Below are 23524 nucleotides of genomic sequence, written 5' to 3'. Positions count from 1 at the left end.
GAACAGTGATATTTGTCTTAAAAATGTAATCTTATCTGTGCTAGAAATAGTTAATATCTAATTGCATTATATGGTTCACTGAATTAAAGCAAAGGCCTCTCGATGGGTGGAATGGTATTTAGAAATGCATGTTATTGATGTGCAGGCTGAATATATTGAATAACTGTCAAAAGAGTTCAAGGCAATCGGATGAAAATCTCTCCAAAAAGTCTTGCAATAGTGAACCATCAGCTGGATGCGCCTCTTTCTTTCTTTCTTTCTTTCTTTCTTTCTTTCTTTCTTTCTTTCTTTCTTTCTTTCTTTCTTTCTTTCTTGCATACATAAATGTGCATGTATAATCAGATGCACGTCTCCTATACAGACTAGAAAGTGGATGTTTGCATTTCAATTTCCACATTAAGAGTAATGATAATTTTGTAACCTATTCAACATATGGTACTAATGCAGGTGAATTAGTTTGAGAGCAACTTGAGAGCAACAAAAAAACATTGCTTACCTTGTGTGAGTCTGACTGGTTTGGTAACCGCTAAGCCATCCAGTGAGCACTGATTTCCACAGGGGTACAGAGTGATGGCTCCCCCCACATTTTCAATGTAGCAATGCTGAGCAGTGACACCTGGACCCTGAATATTAATGTCTGTGTTCCCATGGCCAAGTGTGGTTTTCCCTGCAACATGTGATGGAGATTTGTTAGCTGTCTGATTATTGCTACATTGTTGTACACACTATAGTTTCAATAATTTTTTTGTTGCAATAAAACATATAAAATGTTGAAATGTTTGCAACAAAAGGACTGGTTTATGTTCCCTCTTTAACAAAGACAGGACAGACACCCCCCACTCCAATGCACGACCCCGCCTGTTTTTTTTCCCTTTCATTCTAAGTGTCTATGAAGCAGATGTGAGTAAAAAGCCATAACCCAAGCCTATTGTGAGAACAGACATGGTAAGAAAAAAGTGACAGGAGTGGGTGTATGCTGCACTTTGCATTGAAGATTAACATAAATCATTCTATATAAAAAAAGGCTTTTTCGGAAGTCATACACATTCCCTCAGTAAAGCAAGCTCAGTCACACTGTGTGAAGCAACAGGGGTTGTCAAAATCAGGTCATTTATCCTCATAATTCTGTCTCTTGTTCTAAAGCCACTGCAAACATGAATGAAATTTACAAGAAGCAGCTCTATCTATCTATCTATCTATCTATCTATCTATCTATCTATCTATCTATCTATCTATCTATCTATCTATCTATCTATCTATCTATCTATCTATCTATCTATCTATCTATCTATCTATCTATCTATCTATCTATCTATCTATCTATCTATCTATCTATCTATCTGTCCATCTTTGCATAAGCACAGGAAATTGTGTATTCAGTCCCCTATAAAATGATTCGCTGATGAATAGTGCACTACATCGACTTCCTCTGGGATTTATACTTGAATGCTTGCTCTCATTCTTCCACAGTGTCAGGGGATGAGAAGTCCTCTATCTGTCATTCTACAAGAGATGAAGCATAGCAAAGCTACAAGGACAGAGCGGTGAGGTTTGTCCTTTCTCATGAACTTCCTATCCCATCCTATTTCTAATCCATCACCGCACAAAAACACAAATATCTTAATTTGGAGTCCCCAGTTTTTTTCAGTTGGCATCCCCTCTTTCTGTGTGATCATGTAATTAGGTCTCAGAATTTGAAAGAAGCATTGCCACTAAACACAAATTCCACAGCAAACCACATCCTAAGTCAAACAGCCCTGTTTACATCTAATTTAGCAGATAGAATCTGCTGATGGGACACTTCATGAGGGTGTGTATATTCAGTTACTTTTTAAGGTTACTGAACTTACCCTCTGGCAGGGGCAGCAGAGTTATAGCCGTACTCAGACGGCCACTTCCCAAGCTTACAAGATGGGGCCTTTCTGCCTGGACTTTGAGAGTCTTGCCTGTTTCAATCAGGTCCAGCGGTGTGGTCTGAAATATGAGGACAATACAACAGTGCACTTTTTAATAATGGATCATCTTTTACAGCCTTTGATCGCCATTAAAGTGGCCTGTACCTTTTGGACGTCTGCTCAGGAGTCCCCAAACAGGATTAGCGTAATTCAGTTAGGACCATTGAGAACTGCAGCGACAGGGTAAGAGGCTAACTAGGCTAAACGGGTTTAGCTCCATCAGGTACCACTGTGCAGGCTAAGAGGCTAACAGGATTTAGCAGTTAGATGAAAAACAAGGGACCAGACCGAAAAATTACCAATGGAGGAACATATTTGGTCTCAGCATGTCACAGATGGAGGTTCTCAAGGGCAGCATGGGGATTATTTGCTTGGTGAATCACACTTCAATGTTTGAGAGAATGATAAGGCACTACACTACATCAGAACAAAGGGTATAGTTATTTTTTAATATGAAAATAGCATTTCATTATTTTGTGTCTTTGAAATCTCTGAAATGTCTTTGAGATGATGTCAGAAATTACACAGGCTTTAATGCTATAGGGAAACTACATTGTTGTACACACTATAGTTTCAAGAATTAGAGACACAAATGTTGCAATAATACATATGAAATGTTTGCAACAAATTGCAACAGCTTTACGTTACCTTCTTAAACAAAGGTCAGACACCCCCCACCCAATGCCCGTCTGAGTTTTTGAAAGAAACATCTGCCATATTGAGCAAATGTTTCTATACAAAATGAATACAGACTTTGAAAAAGTTAGAAGTTTATTTTCATTTTGAAAAAAAGGAAAATGTTCTGACATCATCAGGTCTGCCCAATTTCAATTACAATCTAAAAACAGGTATTTCAGATATCAAAATACAGTAAAACCCAAAAGCTGCATTGAATGCATGTAATACATAGTGGGGAATTATGCATTAGACGGATTATGATTGTGATAGAAAGCCATTTGTCCTAAGTTGTTTTCCTGTCCCAACCTAGCACTGGTATGAATGGACTTCACCCCTCTAACTTTCACTCCATTCACTACAGTTAAATAAAGCTTTTACACATACTTAAAGTCATCTTTTGAGAGTCAAGCGCTAGCGTCCACAGAAATAACCTTTAAAACTGAACATGCGGGTTCTAATACCAAAGTATACATTCTTTCAAATTAAATGTCACTGTAGTTTGTTTTAGCTTTCATATCTTATCCTGCCATAGGGCTCAATATTAAACTGTTACACAGTTTCCATTGTCCTCTGATATTTTTTCTACACACAGCTCTCTCTCTCTCTCTCTCTCTCTCTCTCTCTCTGTGTGTGTGTGTGTGTGTGTGTGTGTGTGTGTGTGTGTGTGTGTGTGTGTGTGTGTGTGTGTGTGTGTGTGTGTGTAGGCGTGTGCGTGTGTGTGATCAATTTTTATAGTGGTTTACTTTACTGTTAAAACTTTACTAAGTTTTAACAGGTGCATTAAACTAACTTAGGTTTGAAGTTTTTTAGACCCTGTTGTTTGATTGGTGGAACAGTGCAGTGTTTGAGCAAGATTAAATGCAGACAGAAAGGCTGGACTCAGCCTCTCGGACCAACAGTGATGAAGATTAACCCTATAATTAGGGAACAGTTCACCTCTTAATTTCCATTTCCTCTGGAGTTCTGCAGAATCAACTTTTAGGTGACAAACCCTAGGGGTCTGCAGAACTCTTTGTCTTTAGCACATAACACTGTGAAGCTGCTTTAAAACAATCGGCAGTGTAAACGCACAACATAATTAAAGTTGAGTTGACTTGACTTGACTTTAGTCCCCGACAGATGTACTCATACACATTTTAACACCTATTATTTAAGTAAATAAAAGAAAATCTATATTCTTTTTTTTTAAAGATTTTAATGAAAATTAAGCAGAAAATTAAAGTCAAACAAATTAAATGAAAGTAAATAAATTATACCCATTCAAAAGTTTAATTATAGGTCCAAAAAATTGATACTTTTATTCAAAGATTATTTAAACTCACCGAACGTGTCAGTGAAGAAATTCTGCATAATCCATGGTGGTGGTAGACATAGTGTGTATAATTGAATAAGCAACTATGAATTTTCAGTCTACATGTAACATTTCTACAAAAATAAATGGACTGTATAAATAAAACATTTCATTTTCTTTTTGTGCACTACAGTATTGACTTTTTTAAGTACATTTCTCCCTGTTGAAATCTGTATCTAAAAAGCTCAGTGTGATATACAAGAGCATTCAGCTCGGAAAAAAAAAACCCATCTAAACATGTTGACCAATGTGGCTGTCACGATCTGTGTTTAGTTTCATTTTCATGGACTTTTAGTTTGTATTCCAGTTGTATTCCATTGTTTCCAATCATTATTGTCATGGACACTCATTCAATCATGATATGTGGTTGTTATTTTTTCATCATTACTGTGTATTTAAGTTCCTCTTTAAGCTCCATTCAGTGTCCGGTTTGTTGTGTTCTACATGCGATCATATTTCCTTTCTTCATTAATTGAGTTTGTTTTAGTTAAAGGGTTACTTCACCGCTTTTTCATATTAAACTATGTTATTCCCTTAACTAAAACGAGTTGTTACATACCTCTCTCGTCTTCCCTACACAGAAATGAGAGAGTGAGGGGGAGGTGTGAGGAAAGATGTTTCGGCCGGGACTTTTTACTGCGCCGAGCCGAAGTACTCTCAGAAGTGCTAATCCGCCATACATTATAGTTCTCCTTTTTACTCCGATTAGAGAAGTACCATGTTTTATTTTGCCACCATACTTGATCGTTCAACTATTCGTGTAACTGTATTTAAAAAAAGAAAACGTGGAGGTGTTTGGTGGCTTCTAACTTGATCTCTGTTTGGTTCCATAGTGAATGAACTGGGCTTAGTGGGCTAAGCTAAATGCTATCAGATCGTCACCGCGCATCAGAGAGATTAAGTGCACGCACTGAGAGAGGTATGTATCAACTCGTTTTAGTTAAGGGAATAACATACCCTGCGTCCCAATTCGCATACTATCCATCCTAAATAGTATACGAAAATAGAATTAGTATGTCCCAAATCGTAGTATGTTGAAAAGAGTATTCCAAAGATTCCCGGATGGTTTACTATTTCCGGTCCGAATTCACAGTACGGATCGATGGGCACTCTAACGGATGATATTGCCCACAACCCATTGCGAGTTGGACGAGGATTCGATTAGAACTACAAACGCGGATAAAAAGCGTTAAAAAACTACAAACATGACGGTTGTGCGAGTTCGACGGTTAAGGAGAGAAGTTTAGATAAAGGGGTTTGAGAGACCCTATCAATATTTAACCTGACAAAAATATATTTATTCAGTGTTGTCCACATTATATTTCACCTGCAGCAGCATTGTGAACTTTTGTAATGACATGTTTGGCCATTAACTTTTAAATGCATCATTATATTTAAACTGACACATGAGGAGAGTCTCTGCATTAAAGACCCACAAATGGCAGATCAATGAGCGGCTACATTTCTCTCCGATACGGTAGGAGATTAAACTGAATGTGAAGGATTTGAACTGTGACGAATCTGACGATGATTGACAGGGCAGATAAACGGTGACGGGATGCACGGCTTTGAGACAGAGTCCGTTAAAGATGGCGAAGTAGTATGTCCCGAAGCTTGCATACTTTTCTGCTACACACTCAAAAGTATATACTTTTTCTTCACAAAAAGAGTACATACTTTTAGGACGTAGTATAAGTAGGCGAATTGGGACGCAGCAATAGTTTAATATGAAAAAGCGGTGAAGTATCCCTTTAATACATCTCTTGTTTTATTGAACCCTTTAACTATTCATCTTTATTATCTTACAATATTACCATCATACTGTATTTTTTGTTAAATGGAGCCTTGTGAGAGAGACTATACTTTCAAAAAATCTACAAATAATTTTTTTTACAGACCCAAAACTTTTGAACATTATTTTGAATGTTTATACACTCACCTGTAAAACCTGATGAGTCTGACGGCCGTGTTCTGGAACGTTCTGATACAGCCTGTCCATGTCTATGGAGTTAGTATCAGTCACTTCATGACATTTGTTAAGATCCTGCTGGAAATACAGACATAAATATATAAATATATTTTTTAAATCAGCTAGTCCAAAAAGTCTTTGTTGAATGGCTGAAGATCAGCACTCTAAAAAAAAATCATGTTTCCAATTGAAAGTTTTCTAGTGACTGATCACATCTAAAATTTTCAGTTAGCCAAATATAATTTCTAATTTATTTCACATAAATTCAATTTGGCCAACAACAAAAAAAAAATTGAGATGTGATCAGTCACTAGAAAATTTTTAATTGGAGACCTGATTTCTTTTTTTTACAGTGACTAATAAAACGTGAGTGGACAGAGTCATAAACAAAATAGTTGCTGTACATAAACAGAATATTAGAATAGACATAGATCTGGCGAGTTTGCAGCATTTTCTTTGATCTCAACAGTGAATGATCAAACACATCAGGTGTTTCCTTATTGTGGACAAAATAAAGCAATGCAATGATCTAAAAAATATGTATGATTAGCAAACTGTCATGAACAGACTGGAGTCTGCATCTTATTTGAAATACACAGCATGAGTCAGTGTGACTCATCTCACACACAAACACACACACACACACTCAGAGAGTGAACAGATGCAGCCAATTATCTATGGTACAGACACAGGCACATTAGCGTGAACAAACTAGAGTAGACCTCAGGTCAGTACACACATCGCAGCAGATCAGTCATTTTGGAACATCCCTAACCTGAAATCCCCCTCTCCCTCCTTCCCTCACCTCTTCTACAAGCCTGACTCATGGCACTGTCTCTCAGACAAAACACACTGGAAATCACAGGGAAACAGACCCGCCAGAAAAACTGAACATCAGGTTCTCTCTGTGTGTGTGTGTGTGTGTGTATCTGTAGATAATGGCCCTTGAGAATCAGTGAAGGGCAGTTTTAGCTATAATAGGAAACGTTCTCAGAACTTACATTTAAGGTTTTCTTCTAGGAATGTCCATTCAAAGTTATCTGTTCTTTAATGACGTTATTAAAGCATTAGCACACAAATGTTTTTTTTATACGTAAATTTTTTGAAAAAAACTGGATGTTTTGAATGTTCTTAGAACATACAGAAATAATGTTTTCATAGTCGGGGGACATTGGCAAAATGTTCTCTGAACATATTTTGTTGGATGACGTTACTAAAAATATAGCAAAGCTATTAGGTAAACTATTTCTAAGGTGGTAGTATCACTTGAAATCATGTCACTTTGCAACAATATTTTATTAAGTAGTGATTCACAGTTTACTTTCAGAACAAATGACTCAGATTCAAAAGAGTCATTTATTTAAAATTGGAATAAGCTTGTTGTAATACTTAAAGCTACACTGTGTGATTTTCCCCCATCTAGCGGTGAAAAGGTATATGACCGTCGAGTGAATATTAGTTTCTGTTCCTCTCAATTCTGATTTCGTTTTAACTCATACGGTGGCTGATTTAGTCCAAGATTAACATGGCAATCCGACACGATGCCATTGAGTGTTTAAACGCGAAAGTCGAAGCTTGAATTTACGGGTATGTCCCTCTTTGGCTAATGTACTGTCAAGATGGAGGGGCAACATGGCGACCGGCATTCGAACCCCTCACCCGTATGTATTTTCAGTAGCATATTATAAACTTACGAGAATACTTACTTAAAAGAAGTAATCAACATTAATGAGCACATATATTTTTGAAAGAACTAAGTGTTTTAGCTAAGAATAAACTAAAAAAGTTACACAGTGTAGCTTTAACAGCCAACAGAAAATACTGTAAAAACTTTAAATGATTCAGAATGACTTTAAAATGGGTAATTTTCAGTATACCCAAGAAAAAGCTTTTAGCTTAATTTAGCTAATTTCATTTTAGCTTAGCTATAGTTTAGTTTCTAGCTTAGCATAAATACATTTAACATTTACAATCTGGCACACCAAAATATCAAAGACATTTTCTGTATGTGTATACATTACGGTCAGCAAGAATCAGTGAAAAACAGTATCCGTCAGTAGAAGTAGCAACACTATTAGCTGAACAACATTTCTCAGTATCGACGTAAAATCATGTAACTTTGCGACACTATTTTATAGATTAATAATTTGATTTAATTTGGTAGAACAAGTGATTGTGATTCAAAATAGTAATTTATAAAAATACTGTGTTGTAGCATTTCACCACACTACATTTTTCTTGAAAATATTTCAACAATAAAGACTAATATATTCTGTCAGCTGTGCTTTAGCTGAACAAATGCTTCTGATTTTAAAACAAATGAATCTTTTGGATAGTAATCCCTTATTCTGATCATTCTAATACTAAAATAAGTTTTACCTGTTAAATGTTTTTCTTAACATCAATGTAATAACAACCGTTTCTCTGTGTCGTAAGAGGAGATATTGTAGATGGGTTTGAAAGCCAAAGTTGTGTGAGATTTTGGGATTAAGGCAAGGAAAACTTTCCTCTGCTGGCATGTCCAGTCAGGGAAATGACTGGAATGAGACGCTTTGCTTCTCCAAACAAGCAAAGACAGGTTAGGTATAGTGCATGAATTTAGATTAGGATAATGATGGACATTTATAGTCTTTAACTCAACAGCTGGTACAAAACCAAACTTCCTCTTTTTCTCCTTCCCTTAGCTAACCTCTCTCTTCCTTTCATTCCTGATGTCATGTTTGCAAGTGCAGCTGGCAAGTGCTGCAGGCCGCCTCTCACAACCACGTCCAGTGTGTGACACAGAGGGAAGAGAGAACAGAAAGCCTCTGTCACTATACTGAATATGGCCACTGCTCTCACACCACACACACACACACACACACACACACACACACACAACTGGACAATATAGACACGCTGACGTTAATGCATACACATACTGATGTATTGATTCAAATATACTTGCACACACATACACGTAACTCGTACACACAAATATCAGTTTGACTGGAGTACTGGCAAGTGTCTTGCCTCTGAAACATGTCATTAAGTCTGCAGTTATGCCACTGTGTCCTGCCCTCTGCAGCAGAAAATAGACTCAACCACATAGCACAAACCACAAAGCTCCTCTTACAGGGGTTATAATCATACAGGCTACACACACACATACATACACACACACGCACATATAGCAGTATGTTAGAGTTACGGGAGAAATAAGGAAACCAAAGCAGGAACACAGCTAGTATAATGGTACAGCTAAATGTAGCATGGACATTAAGTAAATCTGGGAAACAGACACCAAAAACTGAAAACTTTCAGGCCTGGCGACCTGAAATAAGGAATCCTATGAAAAAAGTTAAACAAGATTTAAATTTTTATTTTATAAGAAAGTTATAACCAAGACAGGTTAATTATACAACAGAATCCACATTAAATAAATTAAGAATATAATATATTGTAATATTAAAATAATTTAAAATTAAAATTAAAATATATAGCCTACTAATAAATTAAATAAACAAATATATATTCTAAGTATTTTTATTATATGGAATGTGCAATAAACTTGAATTATTTTAGCTAATTTCCTTGGCATAAATACTACATTGATACAGTGAAATATTTACTATATATTTATTGAGTCAAAATCAACAAAAGGAACTTATCTTAAGAACCCATAAGCATTATCACACCCACTCACCATTTTTTAGCCCAATAAAGACCAGCTCTGTTGCTGCATAGCCTTGTTTACTGACAGTCTCTGTGCTATGTCCTGATTTTACTCCTTTGAGCCTTTGGTTGGCCGTCTACAGTCCAGCTTTTGCTGTTTGTTTGTCTCTGCTGCTCGCTCATGTCTCTTACTGAATGTTCTGAAGTTCTGGAGGGCAGAATTACATAGTGGCACCACAGCTGGGACAGACAGAGACGGAGAGAGAGACGGAGAGAGAGAGAGAGAGAGAGAGAGAGAGAGAGAGAGAGAGAGAGAGAGAGAGAGAGAGAGAGAGAGAGAGAGAGAGAGAGAGAGAGAGAGAGAGAGAGAGAGAGAGAGAGAGAGAGAGAGAGAGAGAGAGAGAGAGAGAGCGAGCAGTTGAGGAATCTGCATAAGTCGCTGTCAGAATCCAGGTGTGCGGTCCGTCTTTCCAAACACCCATGAATGAATAATAGTCAAGTTTATGTCTAAATATAGAAAGCTAAATCAAGAGTGACGTTATCTACAACGTCATGTCATGTTCTGTCAAGTCCTCCTGGGATATCTGTATTTACCGTATTTACGAGGTGAGAAGTCATGTTTACGACAAGTCTCTTTGGTCGGAGCAGGTTGGCGGTGTAGCTATAATTTTTAAACTTTATGTTGAAACTGAATCTATTAAGCCACTATAAATTTGTAATAGGCCTATATGTTAGGCTATATTACAATGCTAGCTCACTTTGTTGTAGGCTAAATGACAAAACAGTGTCACTGCTAAATACACGTTATTTTACGACAGACGACATTGATTCCGCCATGTTTCTCACTGACACGCCCCCAACTCGTACAGATCGGGGTTTAAAGAAAATATATTATTCGACTTCGTGGTGGCGTTCATGTGCCTTCAACTACGATCTTTAGCTACGACATGACTTGAACGCACCACTCTAACCTGTTTAGCCTATTACACGTATGCACAGCTTACTGCACAAAAACATGCTAAAGATAATTTGATTTTTGAAAAGTTCAACTGAAAACTTTAAGAAAAATTAAGATTCTAAAATTGTATATTTGCCCTTGTTTGTTTTGTCCAAAGCTGTTTGGCAACCGTACTACATTCATAATATCTTATGTTGTGTTTCATTTTCGGGGAAAGTAGCCTATAGAATTACAATAGGACATTAATGACATGTTTTCATTTAAAGCAGACAACTAGACTGGGAAACATCTGATGCATGTGTGGTTTCTATTTTTAAAGAACTGCTGGAATGATAGATATAAAAAAGTGTCAGATCACCATCCTTGCAACAGATGGACTCATTTCAGACAGATTTGAGTCGACATGCACTTGTGGAGGACGGAAAAGACCTTGATATTCCAGGTGGAGCCCCCCTACTCACTTCCTGTTCTTTCCTCCTCCACAGAGGCAAAACAAAAATGGTGTTTTCCATTTGATGTTTAACAGCTGCAAAACTGCTGATGTGACTCACTTTAAGAGTAGGCTGTGTTACATAATAAGATTCATTTATGGAAACAATATTTTAAAAAAAATAAAAAAAATACAATTTATAGTCAACAAAGTTGTCATGGAACTCCTAAGCAAACATTTACGCTCTGTCTCTTAGTCAACATACAACTAAGCAATCAATCACACAATGAGCCAGACTGATTGGTAACAAACATGGGAAATCCATGAATCAGAGCGCTAGAAAGGAAAGCTTCTCTCTGGTGGAAAACGAGAAAGAAAGGCTTTTTTCCATGGCCATTGCCAGTGAGTAAGGCAGATGTCAAAAGAGTCCAAACTCATTAAAAAACGAACACAAACAAATGTGAGCAGCAACTAGGCAACCACAGCTGGAAGATGAGCGGACTCTTCCGGTGTGGGCTCCTAAGCGGGGCTCTTCCTGTCGGTTGACCCTATGATCTAGCTACTCTCTGGGAATAAACAGTCTCCAGCTGCCCCCTTCTCACCCACAACTGAGAAACAATGTCAGTGTGCCTGATCATTTAAAACAGTTTTGAGCCGTCGTGTCTTACTGTCGAGCCCAGTTGAAGTTATTTATTTGTTTGTTGTCCTCTGGAAGTGAACATTCCAATGAATTTATATGAGAAAATGGTTATGTAACTTCTAACATTACATGTAAGGCATTAAGCAGAAGTCTAGAGTGACTCACAAGCCAGGCTGCCATGGTCAACACATGGCAAACACACGGACAAGTTGGAAAGTTAGATAACTTTCCATATTTCCATGCTGGACTGCTGTCTTGGAATAACACATGTGATATCAAAGCTAAGCATTTTGGTCTTACTCATAAATTCTTTGACGGCAAGAACATGCGGCATTAATCTCCTCATGCAGCATTTTGCAACAGTCTAGTCCCTTATTATAGTATCAGAGTAAAGCAACAAGGCGTCAGAAAGATTGACCACAGATCTCATCCCAGAAAACAGTCGCAGTGCTTGCGTGGCAGAAATGCCTGAGATCAGAACACTTTTTATATCAGAGTGTGTTTGTGAGAGAGTGAGAAGAAAGACTGGGTTTGTTTCATTGGCACAGTATATGAGAAAACGTCTTTATGTTTTCCAGTGCTGTCCAAGAGGGAACATTCTTACATATGATGCATCTTTCTCATTTACAACCATTAGACTTAAAATATCCACATTCAAGCAAGCATTTCCAGTCTCAGCCTGCCTATTTCTACCAAATATTTTACCCTTTCTCACACAAGCAAAGCAATATGTTGGAACTGAGCATGACGTCTACATTCTTCAATGCACCTGCACTCATAACACTTATTAAAGTCGCCATGAAAAGAAATTTCATTCGTGTCTTGTTAATTTAACAATTTATTTAACAAAACTCGATCTTCTAGTGAAAACAACAGACTTCTTACTGAAAGTACATTGATAACAGATTGAACAAATGTTTCAGGTTCGATTCCATGTAAGAGGGAGGAAATCAGTTTGCAGCCCTATGTTATCATTCCATCATGTAGTGTTTGCAATTCCTCAAAGAATGGAGATTTGAACTCGTGAGACAAATTCATGGGTCACTGCAGGTAAAGGGACTGGATTTATGCATGGTTCAAACAGATAGAGAAAATGAAAAGACTGAAACTTTAGCAGTAGCTCACATTTGTGGTCAGAATAGAAGGGTTCATTTCCATATAACACTCCGAGAAGCAACACCACAAACAAAAGCTGGTTAAGACTCACTAAGCCAGACTTGATTATTGGCATACATCGGTCAGTGAAGCGGATGTGGGCGTGCCCGTCTAGAGCTGGTGAAACCTAGACTCAGTGAATAAAGGTGTGGGCACCAGGAGAAAAGGAATCATGCCATGGTCACTGAATCCTTTTTGGCTCTTTTTCACCAACACAGCCTGTGTTGGTGTTCAATTCCTTCTTTTTGTTACTCCTTTATGTTCTTTTCATTCACTACCTCTTTCTGTTTATCCTTCCAACATGCTAGATTTTCAGGTGAACTTTAGCTTTTTTGTTATGCACAGTTGTAGGCTACACTTCCACCAGTCAGGCATACAGATCAATCTCTTAAAACACAGTGCTCTGGTTAAAGGAAATTCAACCTTCTGAGAAAAAGAAAAACTTACTGCAAAGTAATTACTTATTAAAAATAAGTACCTATACTCAAAAGAGTATGTGATTTCAGATGCAGCCTTTGTTGGTGTTTCCTTCCTAAATGACTTTGTGTTCAACGAATCGGTTGAGTGAATAGGCATCTCATTTCCTAACTTACCTTTCACAGAATCTTGCCATGTAACCTTGCCATGTAGGTCATCTGGGTACTTTTTGCCTACTGTTTTATACAGTGAATTGAGACATAGCCTCTTCTTACATAGTCAAATGTTTTTCACCTGTCTAACTCTTCCTCCTCTATTTTTCTCTTTTCCCTCCCTATTATAGTTTTTGCTACTCAGAGTAATATCCAAATCTTTGTATTTAGGGGACTTTTTGTGTTTCTTCACCTCTTCATGACAGATCGCTTCCTGTATTCCTCAGTTGTAGGTCGCTTTGGATAAAAGCGTCTGCTAAATGCATAAATGTAAATGTAAATTGTAGGGAAGTATTCAGTTAATTCTTGCCATGTCGTAATTACCAACCACAGTAGAGGTCCCGGCTTGTAAAAAGTGTTCATGACTGGTACCACATGACCACTACTACCTGACTACTGCAGATTAATTTAGGTGTTGATAGTGTTGCCATAGAAACGCATTATTCCAAATCCAAGCCTTCCACATGCTATCGGAAATTCCTAAAGTCATGATTATAATCTTGTCAAGTGCTTTACTGTCAGAAAGAATAGAAATCATGGAGGACATGTTTATTCTTGCCTATTTCTTGGGGAAATCTTATTAAAGCCAAAATGTATTGAAGATATTTCATTTTGAGTAAAATGTATAAAAAAATTAATTTATTCATTTTGAATAAAATTTATCAAATACATGCTCATTTCGCTGTGTATAAAACATATAGTATGCTTCAAATGGTAATTAAGATGTTAATATGCACGATTTTAACAAGACAAGATGATGTAGCTGTTGTCAAACTAACAACTACAGTTAGTGCCAACTTCTGATAGTGAAGGCAGCATTATCTCAGTTTCCCAAGTAGTAAATACAACATAAGAGGGCGTTCATGTCCAATTTTTGAATAGGAAACTCATATGTATGAGCATTCCAAAAGCATGTGAAGGCAGCATAGTCGCCACCTACTGATGTAATGATATAACCTTAAGAAAAAATCCTCACAATTTAAGACAGACTATCTTGAATGTGCAAACACAAACAAGCGGCAGCAAGGTCGCTCAGCCTGTCTAAATCATGGACTGAGGATAAATGTTGTTGCCTAAAGTGTCATATGTGTGATAACTAGCTATGTGTCAGAAATGTTGAATTGCAGGAATCATACAGAAGATGTATGTATTGTGTTTCCACAACTCTGAACCAGATCAAATAGGCAGTTGAGTCATTTAACTGACAGGTAAGGAATTTTTCAAACCACCTGTTAGTCAGCCTCTTTTAGTAAAAGTAGAATTGGTGGTGCAAAGAATGTGTCAGCAGACCCAGCATAGCCTTCCTGCACACTTCTCATACACTGCTGTGCAGTGCTGTCTCCACTGGGACAATAGGCTCATTGTCCATTCTTTAGGTCAGGGCCATTATTCCCATCCATGTCCAGTGCGGCCCATTTTCATTCTCACTCTTATTCAACATAGCAAGACTTCTCCATTTTTCACACACAATAACTAAAATAAAGAAATGCATTCATATGAGGTAATTCATTCTATGACATCATAGTGTGCAAAGAAGGTACTTTTTAAAGACAGCTTCTTCATTATGTGTTATATTTGTGACAAACTTTGAGACATAAAAAGTAATTTTTCTTCAGAAATCTGAAAGTCTTTTTCCGTTCCTCTTACAATGATTCATATACTGATTCTAATAAAGACTGCAAAACTTTTAGACATTTTTGCTTTGGTTACCATACAAACAGATGTGGTATTTATAGTTATTTATTTTATAGAATTGGTATTTATAGTTATTTATTTGATAGAATTGGTATAATTCTACAAATGAATAATGCTTTAAATAAATAACATTTTGCACTTTTAAACTTTAAGGGGTAAAATAATGTAAGCAGGTCTAACCTTTTAATGCATTTTAATGTGCAAAATGTTATTAATGTAATTATTTTATAGAATTGGTATAATTCTACAAAGTAATAATGCTCTAAATAAATAACATTTTGTACATTAAAATGCTTTTAAAGGTAAGATCTGCTTACATTATTTACCCCTTAAAGGGTGCATATTATTTTAAAGGTAGGCCTATATATTATTATCTAATATCCTACATATAGTACCAACATTAATACCAGTGTACCATGATTTCTGTAAATGCATTCAGAAAACTTCACAATATAAAATAAAAACAGAGCTGTCAGTCAAAATCTTACCTACGAGTTAAGTTCTTAAGCTCTGTCAGTCCCACATGTAATCCTGAGAGCTGGAAACTCATGCTCACTCTGACATCTTAAACTCTGTGGAGCACCAGAGCAGGATGGACAAATCATTCAAAACTAAAGATGAGAGAGAATGAGAAATATCTTCCCTTACTCCCTCTCCTGCACTGTTCCCCCACCTACATGTTCTCCTTTTTTCTCTCTTGCTCTCTCCACCCTTTTGCCTCTCCTTCTCTTTTCCAACCCTCATAGTCTCTCACACACTTCTTCCCTCCCTTCTTTTTTCATTCTGCTGCCACAAGGAAGTCTTTTATTCTCACAGCTGAAGAGCTTCTCACTTGTTCAGCCTCTGGAATGAGACACCCACCCTGAACCCAGATCAGGAGACAGGCTGAGAGAGGCAGACAGATAGGCTGGAGTACAATAGGGGCGACTTATCACCACATACTGATGTAGAGATTTGAGAAACGGAGTCTCGTAAAATTAGATTTGTAATATCAGCATATTGGTAGCTATATGGAAGCAAAGTCAGGTGGCCCTTTTTTGGCTCAAACTCTCCCTGGTTCTCTCTTGTCCAGTAGATTTTTTGTATAAAGAAATCTTATTTCCAAAACATAGTTGAACTCTGGCCAAGCCAGATAAGCAAAACGCGAAATTAAATTAGAAATAAGCCAATAAAGCTGCCCTCTAAATACGTTAAAATGCCCTCTGTAAAATGTCTTATGACAACAAACGGAAGAGAAAACTAAAATAGGCTAATTGAAGGCAAGATTGGAGAGTTTTGTGGATATGAGATGATGTTTCCTCTTTTGAAACAGAATAATGTCTTATTTTAGTGTTCAAATGTTAAACACCCCAAATACGCAATAGTGGTTCCCATTAAACCCAACCCATGAGACATTCCACCAACGCATGTCTGGAGAGGACGTTGTGTGGGAGGGAAACTTTGGGGAAGCTAAGGCTGTAAAGTTGCAAAAAAATTACTTGTGGACTCAAATTGCTAACTTAAAACTGCTCAGAGAAATAGATAGAATCCCGAGTGTGACAGAATATTTTCAGACAAGAAGTAAGGGTGTAAAAAATACAAGGTGAAGGCTGCCGTCTGATATCTCTAGGTCAACTTGAAAATACCAGGCAAGGGAATTAGCGCAGGGTCATAAGAAATATTCTCAATGAGGATTCTCAAATATTTGCACATTAAAACTAAATTAAAAAAATATTTATTTCCCATTAGTTTCAGTCCATTTTGTCTCAGGTTTCATTGTTTGCCTAGAACAACTTGTGAACAAATGTATTTTGTTCTTAAACACTCTCTTTTACCTCGTTTCTCTTTATCAAGGACTCATCTCTTATTTATCTTTAGTCCACACATCAAGTACAGATTAAATGAAAATAAAAACTAAATCACATGGACAGGATATAAATACCATCGCTGCAAAAACGTATTTTACGGGGAATTTTACTTTCAATGAGGACGGTGGCCGTTTCCATCCTTTAGAGTAGGAGAACAGAAAATTAAATGGATTGAATGATGACCTCTGGTGGTTGTGCACATGTATTTAATTTTCATCTAGATCTAAATGGTTATTTTTACTTTCATTCCCTAACTTCTAACCAGATAATATCTACCCAAAACATCAAGCTCTGGTTGTAGACAGCAAGAAGGGCTTGTTTTGATCCAGTGATTATTTCTCAGAATGCATTATGTAGGGTTTAAATTTCAGCAAAATTCTAATATATATGCCTTAAAGCATTTTGATTAAAATATGTTATATTTCTAAATAATTTTCAGTCACACTTTTTTTTAAGGTGTCATTGTTACTGTGTAATTCTATTTAATAGTGAGTAATGTACCTTCATGTATATACACTGTAAAAAATTCACCCGTATTTTTACGGTAAAGTGCTGGCAGCTGTGGTTCCAGCCCATTACCGCAATTTTACGGTTTCAACAATGCTGTAATTTCACAGTAAAGTACTGGCAAGCTAGTTCCAGTCATTTACCGTAATTTTACGGTTTCCATAATGCTGTAATTTCACAGTAAAGTACTGGCAGCTGTGGTTCCAGCCCTTTACCGTAATTTTACGGTTTCAATAATGCTGTAATTTCACAGCAAAGTACTGGCAGCTGTGGTTCCAGCCCTTTACCGTAATTTTACAGTTTTTAATTTGTATGGCTGTTCTGTAATTTCACAAAGTACTGGCAGCAATGGTTCCAACTGCAATTCTACAGTATAAAAAAAGTTAATATAAATACTGTTTTCTATTTACTCTATTGTCTGATATCTATTAACATCCCTATGTACCATAATGTTTACAGACATTCCAAACAGACTTTTTACTCAATGGAAAAAATAAAGAAATAGATTATGGTGTACATTGTTTGCCATTTATTTAAAACAGGTTTTAACAATACATTCAATGCATTTTAAAATGTATTTTCTCTGACTTTCTTTCCTTAAATACTGTTTTAGAAATCATTGATAACCAATGGATCAAAAATCCTTGATAGGGCAAAAAATACTGTCAAAACATCCCAAACCTGCTTTTAAAAGAGCTGGCCTGGGAGGAAGTCCAGATCTGAGAGGATATAATCAAGAGAACCAATGGGTGAAAAAAACGTAGGAAGAGGCAAAAAAACAGCCAACACGTCCCACATCGGCTTTTGACAGATCTGGTCTTAGAGGAAATCCAGGTCTGAAAGGAAAGAAAATCAAGAAAATCTTAGTGGTAAAATAAAGCACATGGCAAAAACTAGTGATCACATACTCTGCGAAAACTTTCAAAAGAGACATAAAATGATCATGTTAATGAACTAAACTAATCTTAAACAGCAATTGAGTGTGCAGTTTGTTTTGAATGTTTGTTACAGCATAGAGGAAAAACATAAAAAACAATCTTAACAGAAAGATTATGGGGTCAAGACAAGACCAGAAAGTTTAGCTGTGTGTAAAAGAAAGTGATTGTGTTTTTTCCAGTTAGCCGGATAGGAGTACATTTATTTAGTAGATTTAGGAGTATATTATAATTGTGTATATGTAAAGAGAGCTGTTAAGTTAAATGTGTAAAACATTTTTTTTTACGGCAGAAGAAGTACATTTGAGAGTACAGTGGGAAAAGAAGCTGTAAACCCTCAACCTTTTGAATTGGTTGGTTCTCTGCATTAGTTGATCATAAAATTTCATCTGATTTTTACCAGTCACAAGTATAGACAAACACAATGTCCTTAGAGGGATAGTTCACCCCAAAAATCCAAAATTTCTAACCCCCATGCTATATATACACATGACAATCGCATTGATTGGCTGCCATTCTTTTGACACTTAAAAAACACAACAATCTTGAAATGGATGAATCAATGTCTTCTGAAACCAAACCGTAGATGTGTGTAATAAAAATATTAATATTTTTAACTCACTTTATTTTTGTGTTAGAAAAACAAACAAAAAATGAAATGCTAACTAAACTATAAATCATTACTTCCAATCTACTGTCATAAGTAAGTGAAGCTCATGCGAAATGTCGGTCATCTTTGCTTCTGTGTTACTTTTCGAACAAGCTTTCACAATGCACTTACATCACGTCACAATGTCCCTCTGATAAGTGCTCATATGACAGTAGACTGGAAGCAATGAGTTATTTAATTTAGCATTTTTTTTATTTTTTATTTTATTGCACAAACCTATCATTTGGCTTTAAAAGGCATTGATTTATCCACTGGGTTCATATGAATTACCATCACGATCGCTGTTCTTTTTTAAGTGTCAGACATGCGACAGCGATTCAATGACATTATATGGACTCAGAGATGGATTTGTTTCCTAAAAATCTAGTTTTGTTTTGGTAATAATTGTTCATGATTCCCTTGTTTGTTCTGAGCAGTTAAACTGTCCACTGTTCTTCAGAATAAAATCCTCCCCTGGCACCCTTTGTAATAGTTGAGTCCATCAGTAGTTCTCATTGTGAAAAGATGGGTCTTTAAATCATGCAGTCACTATTGTAAAGGGTTCAATTGTGCAGAATATGCTGGAAAACCAAAACTGTGCAGGACATGGTAGATTTTTCTGAAGAACATTGAGCAGGTTAACTGCTCAGATCAAACAAGGGACTCATGTACAACCATCACAACACAAAAACAACATGTGTGGTTCATAGAGATAACAACAAACTAGTCACTTACCAAATTAACATTTTTATTACACAGCCCTGAGAGTGTCTAATGGGGTGTGTTGAGTAAAGTCATGAAAGATTATAATTGTTTGTGTAGCTAGCTTAAACACTTTGTTTTGTCTATGTGACTAATGAAGATCACATGAAATGTTAAGAACAATTAATGCAGAAAATCATACAATTCCAAAGGGTTCAGATACTTTCTTACCACTGAATATGAATGCAGGTAAAGGATTAGTTCATCCCAAAATGAAAATGTCCTGATAATTTACTCACCCCAATGCCATCCAAGATGTTCGTGTCTTTCTTTCTTCAGTGGAAAAGAAATTACGTGTTTTAAGGTAAACATTTCAGGATTTTTCTCCACACAATGGACTTCAATGACAATCAGAATGTTGAAGTCCAAATAAATGCTGTTTCAAAGTGCTTCAAAGGGCTCTCCTCAATCCCAGCTGAGGAATAGAGTCTTATCTAGTGACTCAATCTGTCATTTTCTAAGAAAATTTAAATGTATATACTTTTTAACCACAATTGTTCATCTTGTGCTGGTCTGCAATGTGACAGGCATTACGTCATCCCATTGGAAAGGTCAAAAGTAATTACCACCCCATTGTTTACTAGTATGGAGAAGGATTATCGTTCACATTGTATTGTATGTTGAATTACATATTTATGGTTTTGTGTCAGTTTATTGTTTAAAATGGTCATTTCGTGTGTATATCCTGGATGTCTAATAATGTCATGCAAGACCTTTCCAATGTGAGGACGTCATGCCCGGCACGGAGACCAGCACAATATGAACAACTGTGGTTAATAAGTATATACTATTCATTTATTTTTTTAGAAAATGACAGATGATTCCTTAGCTGGGAGACATTTGAAGCACTTAAAAATCCTTTGAAACATATTTATTTGGACTTCAACATTCTGGTTGCCATTGAAATCCATTGTGTGGAGCAAATTTCTGAAATTTTTTCCTCAAAAAACTTAATTTTTTCCCCACTGAATAAAGAAAGACATGAACAACTTGGATGGCATTGGGGTGAGTAAATTATCAGGAAATTTTCATTTTGGGATGAACTTATCCTTTAAGCGGTGTTGATTCTTCTAGGAAGCTGCACAAATGGGAGTGTCAGTAGGCATTAAGTTTAGTTACCTAGACGAAATTCCATTCGAAATCGATGAGGTTCCATAGAGAAGCAACTTTGGGATTGACAGTGGCAGACTTCTTGCTGACAAGTTTTCCAGTCTTCTTTGAAACCACCTTGCCTCTGCAGGTCTTAGAACCTCTTTCGGGGTTTATCCCAACACACACACACACACACACACACACACACACACACACACACACACACACACACACACACACACACACACACACACACACACTTTAAAATAGAAAACTTACAAAAATCTACCTTTTATTAATTTAAATATTGGATTAAATATACATTTGCTAAATTACGGGACAATAAAAGAAAATAAACAAATTTAAAGGGTACTATAAAAGGTCACAAAATACCTTTGAATGAATTCCAATGTGCCACATGCCTCCTCTGGATACTGAAAATTGAAGACAGAACATTGTAAACATTATTCCAATTGCATTCAGAAATCGTGATTGTATGCCCTTACAAACAACACGACCCTCTAGTCTAGGGTAATCATCCAGTGTTCAGTACAGTTAGCTGCCCTCCCTGAAATTATTATTTTTTTTTTTCTTCAAATTATACACAACACTTAAAACAACAGTTTACACAAAAATATACATTTTCTGATAATTTACATGACGTGAAACTCACCAATGATTAGGGATGCATACGATGTCAGTAAAACTCAGTAAAACAAGTGATTGATTCCTAGAAAAAAAGAATACAATTATTATTTAATAAATATTTCATCTTTAACCAAGCAAAGAAATTCGACGTCAGAGCATGGAGAACGTTGCATAGTGAAACTTAAGCTGTTGAAAACTGTCTGCTAAAACGAGTGCAGTCAAGAATATCTGCCTCCTCTTTCAAAAACAACCTCTTTGACTTTTAATACTAACGTTACATGCGAATCTCACAAAAAAGCAAGTACTCGGACCACTAAATTGAAAATATAACATTATATATATATATATATATATATATATATATATATATATATATATATATATATATATATATAACGTTAAATATCTATTTTGCATTGGGAATTTTAACAGCTTTACATTATTTGCATGGAAACTAAACAAATTGACCACAACATTTTAATTGCTGTCATGGTTCTGGATATTTCGAGTAGTTTTGTAATTATTCTCCATCTTATGTGCATGATATTAACGTTATGCGAATAACATTAATGCATCTGGTTAGATTAACGTTAGCATCATGTAACATTAACTTACTAAACCAGAAATTCATGTGAATCGAGATAAGGGTTAATGTTACTACAAAAGCAAGCCGAAATAATTTCTAAATGGTAACTTAACTTCAACCAAGCAAATTCGCAGTAATACTTTAAATCGGAGCTCAGAGAATATTCATTAGCAGGCGAAAGGCCTCATGCCGTTGAGAGCTCTGTCTGCAAAATGCGATTAGGGCTCAGTAACTTAGCACAGTCAAAAATACCTTGTGAAAAAGGCGATTTTACAGGTTGGGAGCAACATAATAGAATAACTGCAAAGAAATAAACTCACCTTGAACATTGTCCTTCTTTAGAATAGCCTAGACAGAGGAGTGTTGCTGTTCTTTGACTGTCTGCTTTCTGTTTGAAAAAAAACCCGCGTTGAAGATGCCCCGCCCCCACCTGATATTTTTTACAGGCCAATACTGTTTTTTCCAGGAACAAATGGATTTACACATAAACGCTGTAAATTTACTGCAAGTAATTAATTTATGGAACCTAGACTGTTAAATTACAGGATTAAACTGTTTATTAAAATAACAGTATTTTACTGTTGGAAATCGCCCGTATTTTTACAGCAATTTTTAACAGTGTAGGGTGAGTAGGATTGGGGTTAGTTACACTACAAAATGAAATGTTACCAAATTCATCAATTACGTTTTAAAAGCAGCATAAGGAAACTTACTTGAAAGCGAACCCTTTTAGAGGCCATTGTGGTTCTTGTCCTAAATAACAGGAAACCTCTTGGAAACAGTCTGGAGTGGGGGTACAGACTCATTGATCAGGATGAATTGCTCTGTAGCTCCTTCAGAAATTCAGTTGAATCTAGGAGATTCCATCAGAACAGCATCAGCCACTCTGCTGAGAATACACTGTATTTACTGTAAATAAAAACTATTTCACTTGCTCCGTGGCTAATATTTCCTATGTAGTTTTTATAAAATAAATAAAAATCCACAACTGTACAGTATTTCTTCCAAAAAATGAGGGATGAAAAAATCTCTCCTTATTCCTAAACATGACTTTGATGAACACAGATTAATTTTCTCTTCTCCTCGGTTCATGTTTCCCAAATTAACATATAGATATTAATCTCCTGATCACATACAGACCCTCATTCTACTTTCAGTCCTTCAGACACACGAGAAAAGCCCAGCCTACAAAAACTTTCATCAACTCTCCACCCGTAGTTTTAAGGTGGAAAAAAAGAATAGATGGAAAAACATGAATCATTCAGCATGGTCACTCCAAAACTGACTGGTACATGTGACTAGGTGACAAAAATAGTGCTCCTACGCTGACTTTATGCAAATACTGGTGGAATGATACGGCTTTGTTATTGTTTTATTATAAAAT

General features: G+C 36.3%; 1 protein-coding gene and 1 long non-coding RNA gene across 11 annotated transcripts in view; both read right to left on the bottom strand.

The window, feature by feature from the left end:
- The window catches only part of phldb1a (pleckstrin homology-like domain, family B, member 1a), a 49648-nt gene extending 33883 nt beyond the window's left edge, over positions 1-15765 (bottom strand). For 3 of the 10 annotated variants that reach the window (XM_067438816.1, XM_067438808.1, XM_067438809.1), the window contains exons 1-4: positions 9639-9811; positions 5924-6031; positions 1851-1974; positions 497-667 (exon numbers count right to left, since the gene is read on the bottom strand). In XM_067438816.1, coding sequence (XP_067294917.1) covers positions 497-667; positions 1851-1974; positions 5924-6031; positions 9639-9641 — 406 coding nt within the window. In that variant the 5' untranslated portion in view covers positions 9642-9811. Of the gene's footprint in view, positions 1-496; positions 668-1850; positions 1975-5923; positions 6035-9638; positions 9812-15602 lie in introns of those variants that run through there. The other 7 variants (XM_067438814.1, XM_067438817.1, XM_067438815.1 and 4 more) reach the window with 5 other exon arrangements.
- A 2098-nt stretch (positions 15766-17863) lies between these two features.
- LOC137071951 (uncharacterized) lies at positions 17864-22527 on the bottom strand. The gene is made up of 5 exons (XR_010904559.1): positions 22461-22527; positions 21580-21636; positions 21300-21340; positions 20934-21066; positions 17864-18304 (listed from the first exon to the last, which is right to left on the bottom strand). It is a non-coding gene; the product is annotated as an uncharacterized lncRNA (long non-coding RNA).
- Between the last annotated feature and the right edge of the window lie 997 nt (positions 22528-23524).

The sequence above is a fragment of the Pseudorasbora parva genome, chromosome 3 (genome assembly GCF_024679245.1).
Source record: "Pseudorasbora parva isolate DD20220531a chromosome 3, ASM2467924v1, whole genome shotgun sequence".
Lineage (NCBI taxonomy): Eukaryota > Metazoa > Chordata > Actinopteri > Cypriniformes > Gobionidae > Pseudorasbora > Pseudorasbora parva.
Note: the sequence above shows the minus strand (reverse complement) of the source record. Positions and strands in the feature narration are given on the sequence as shown.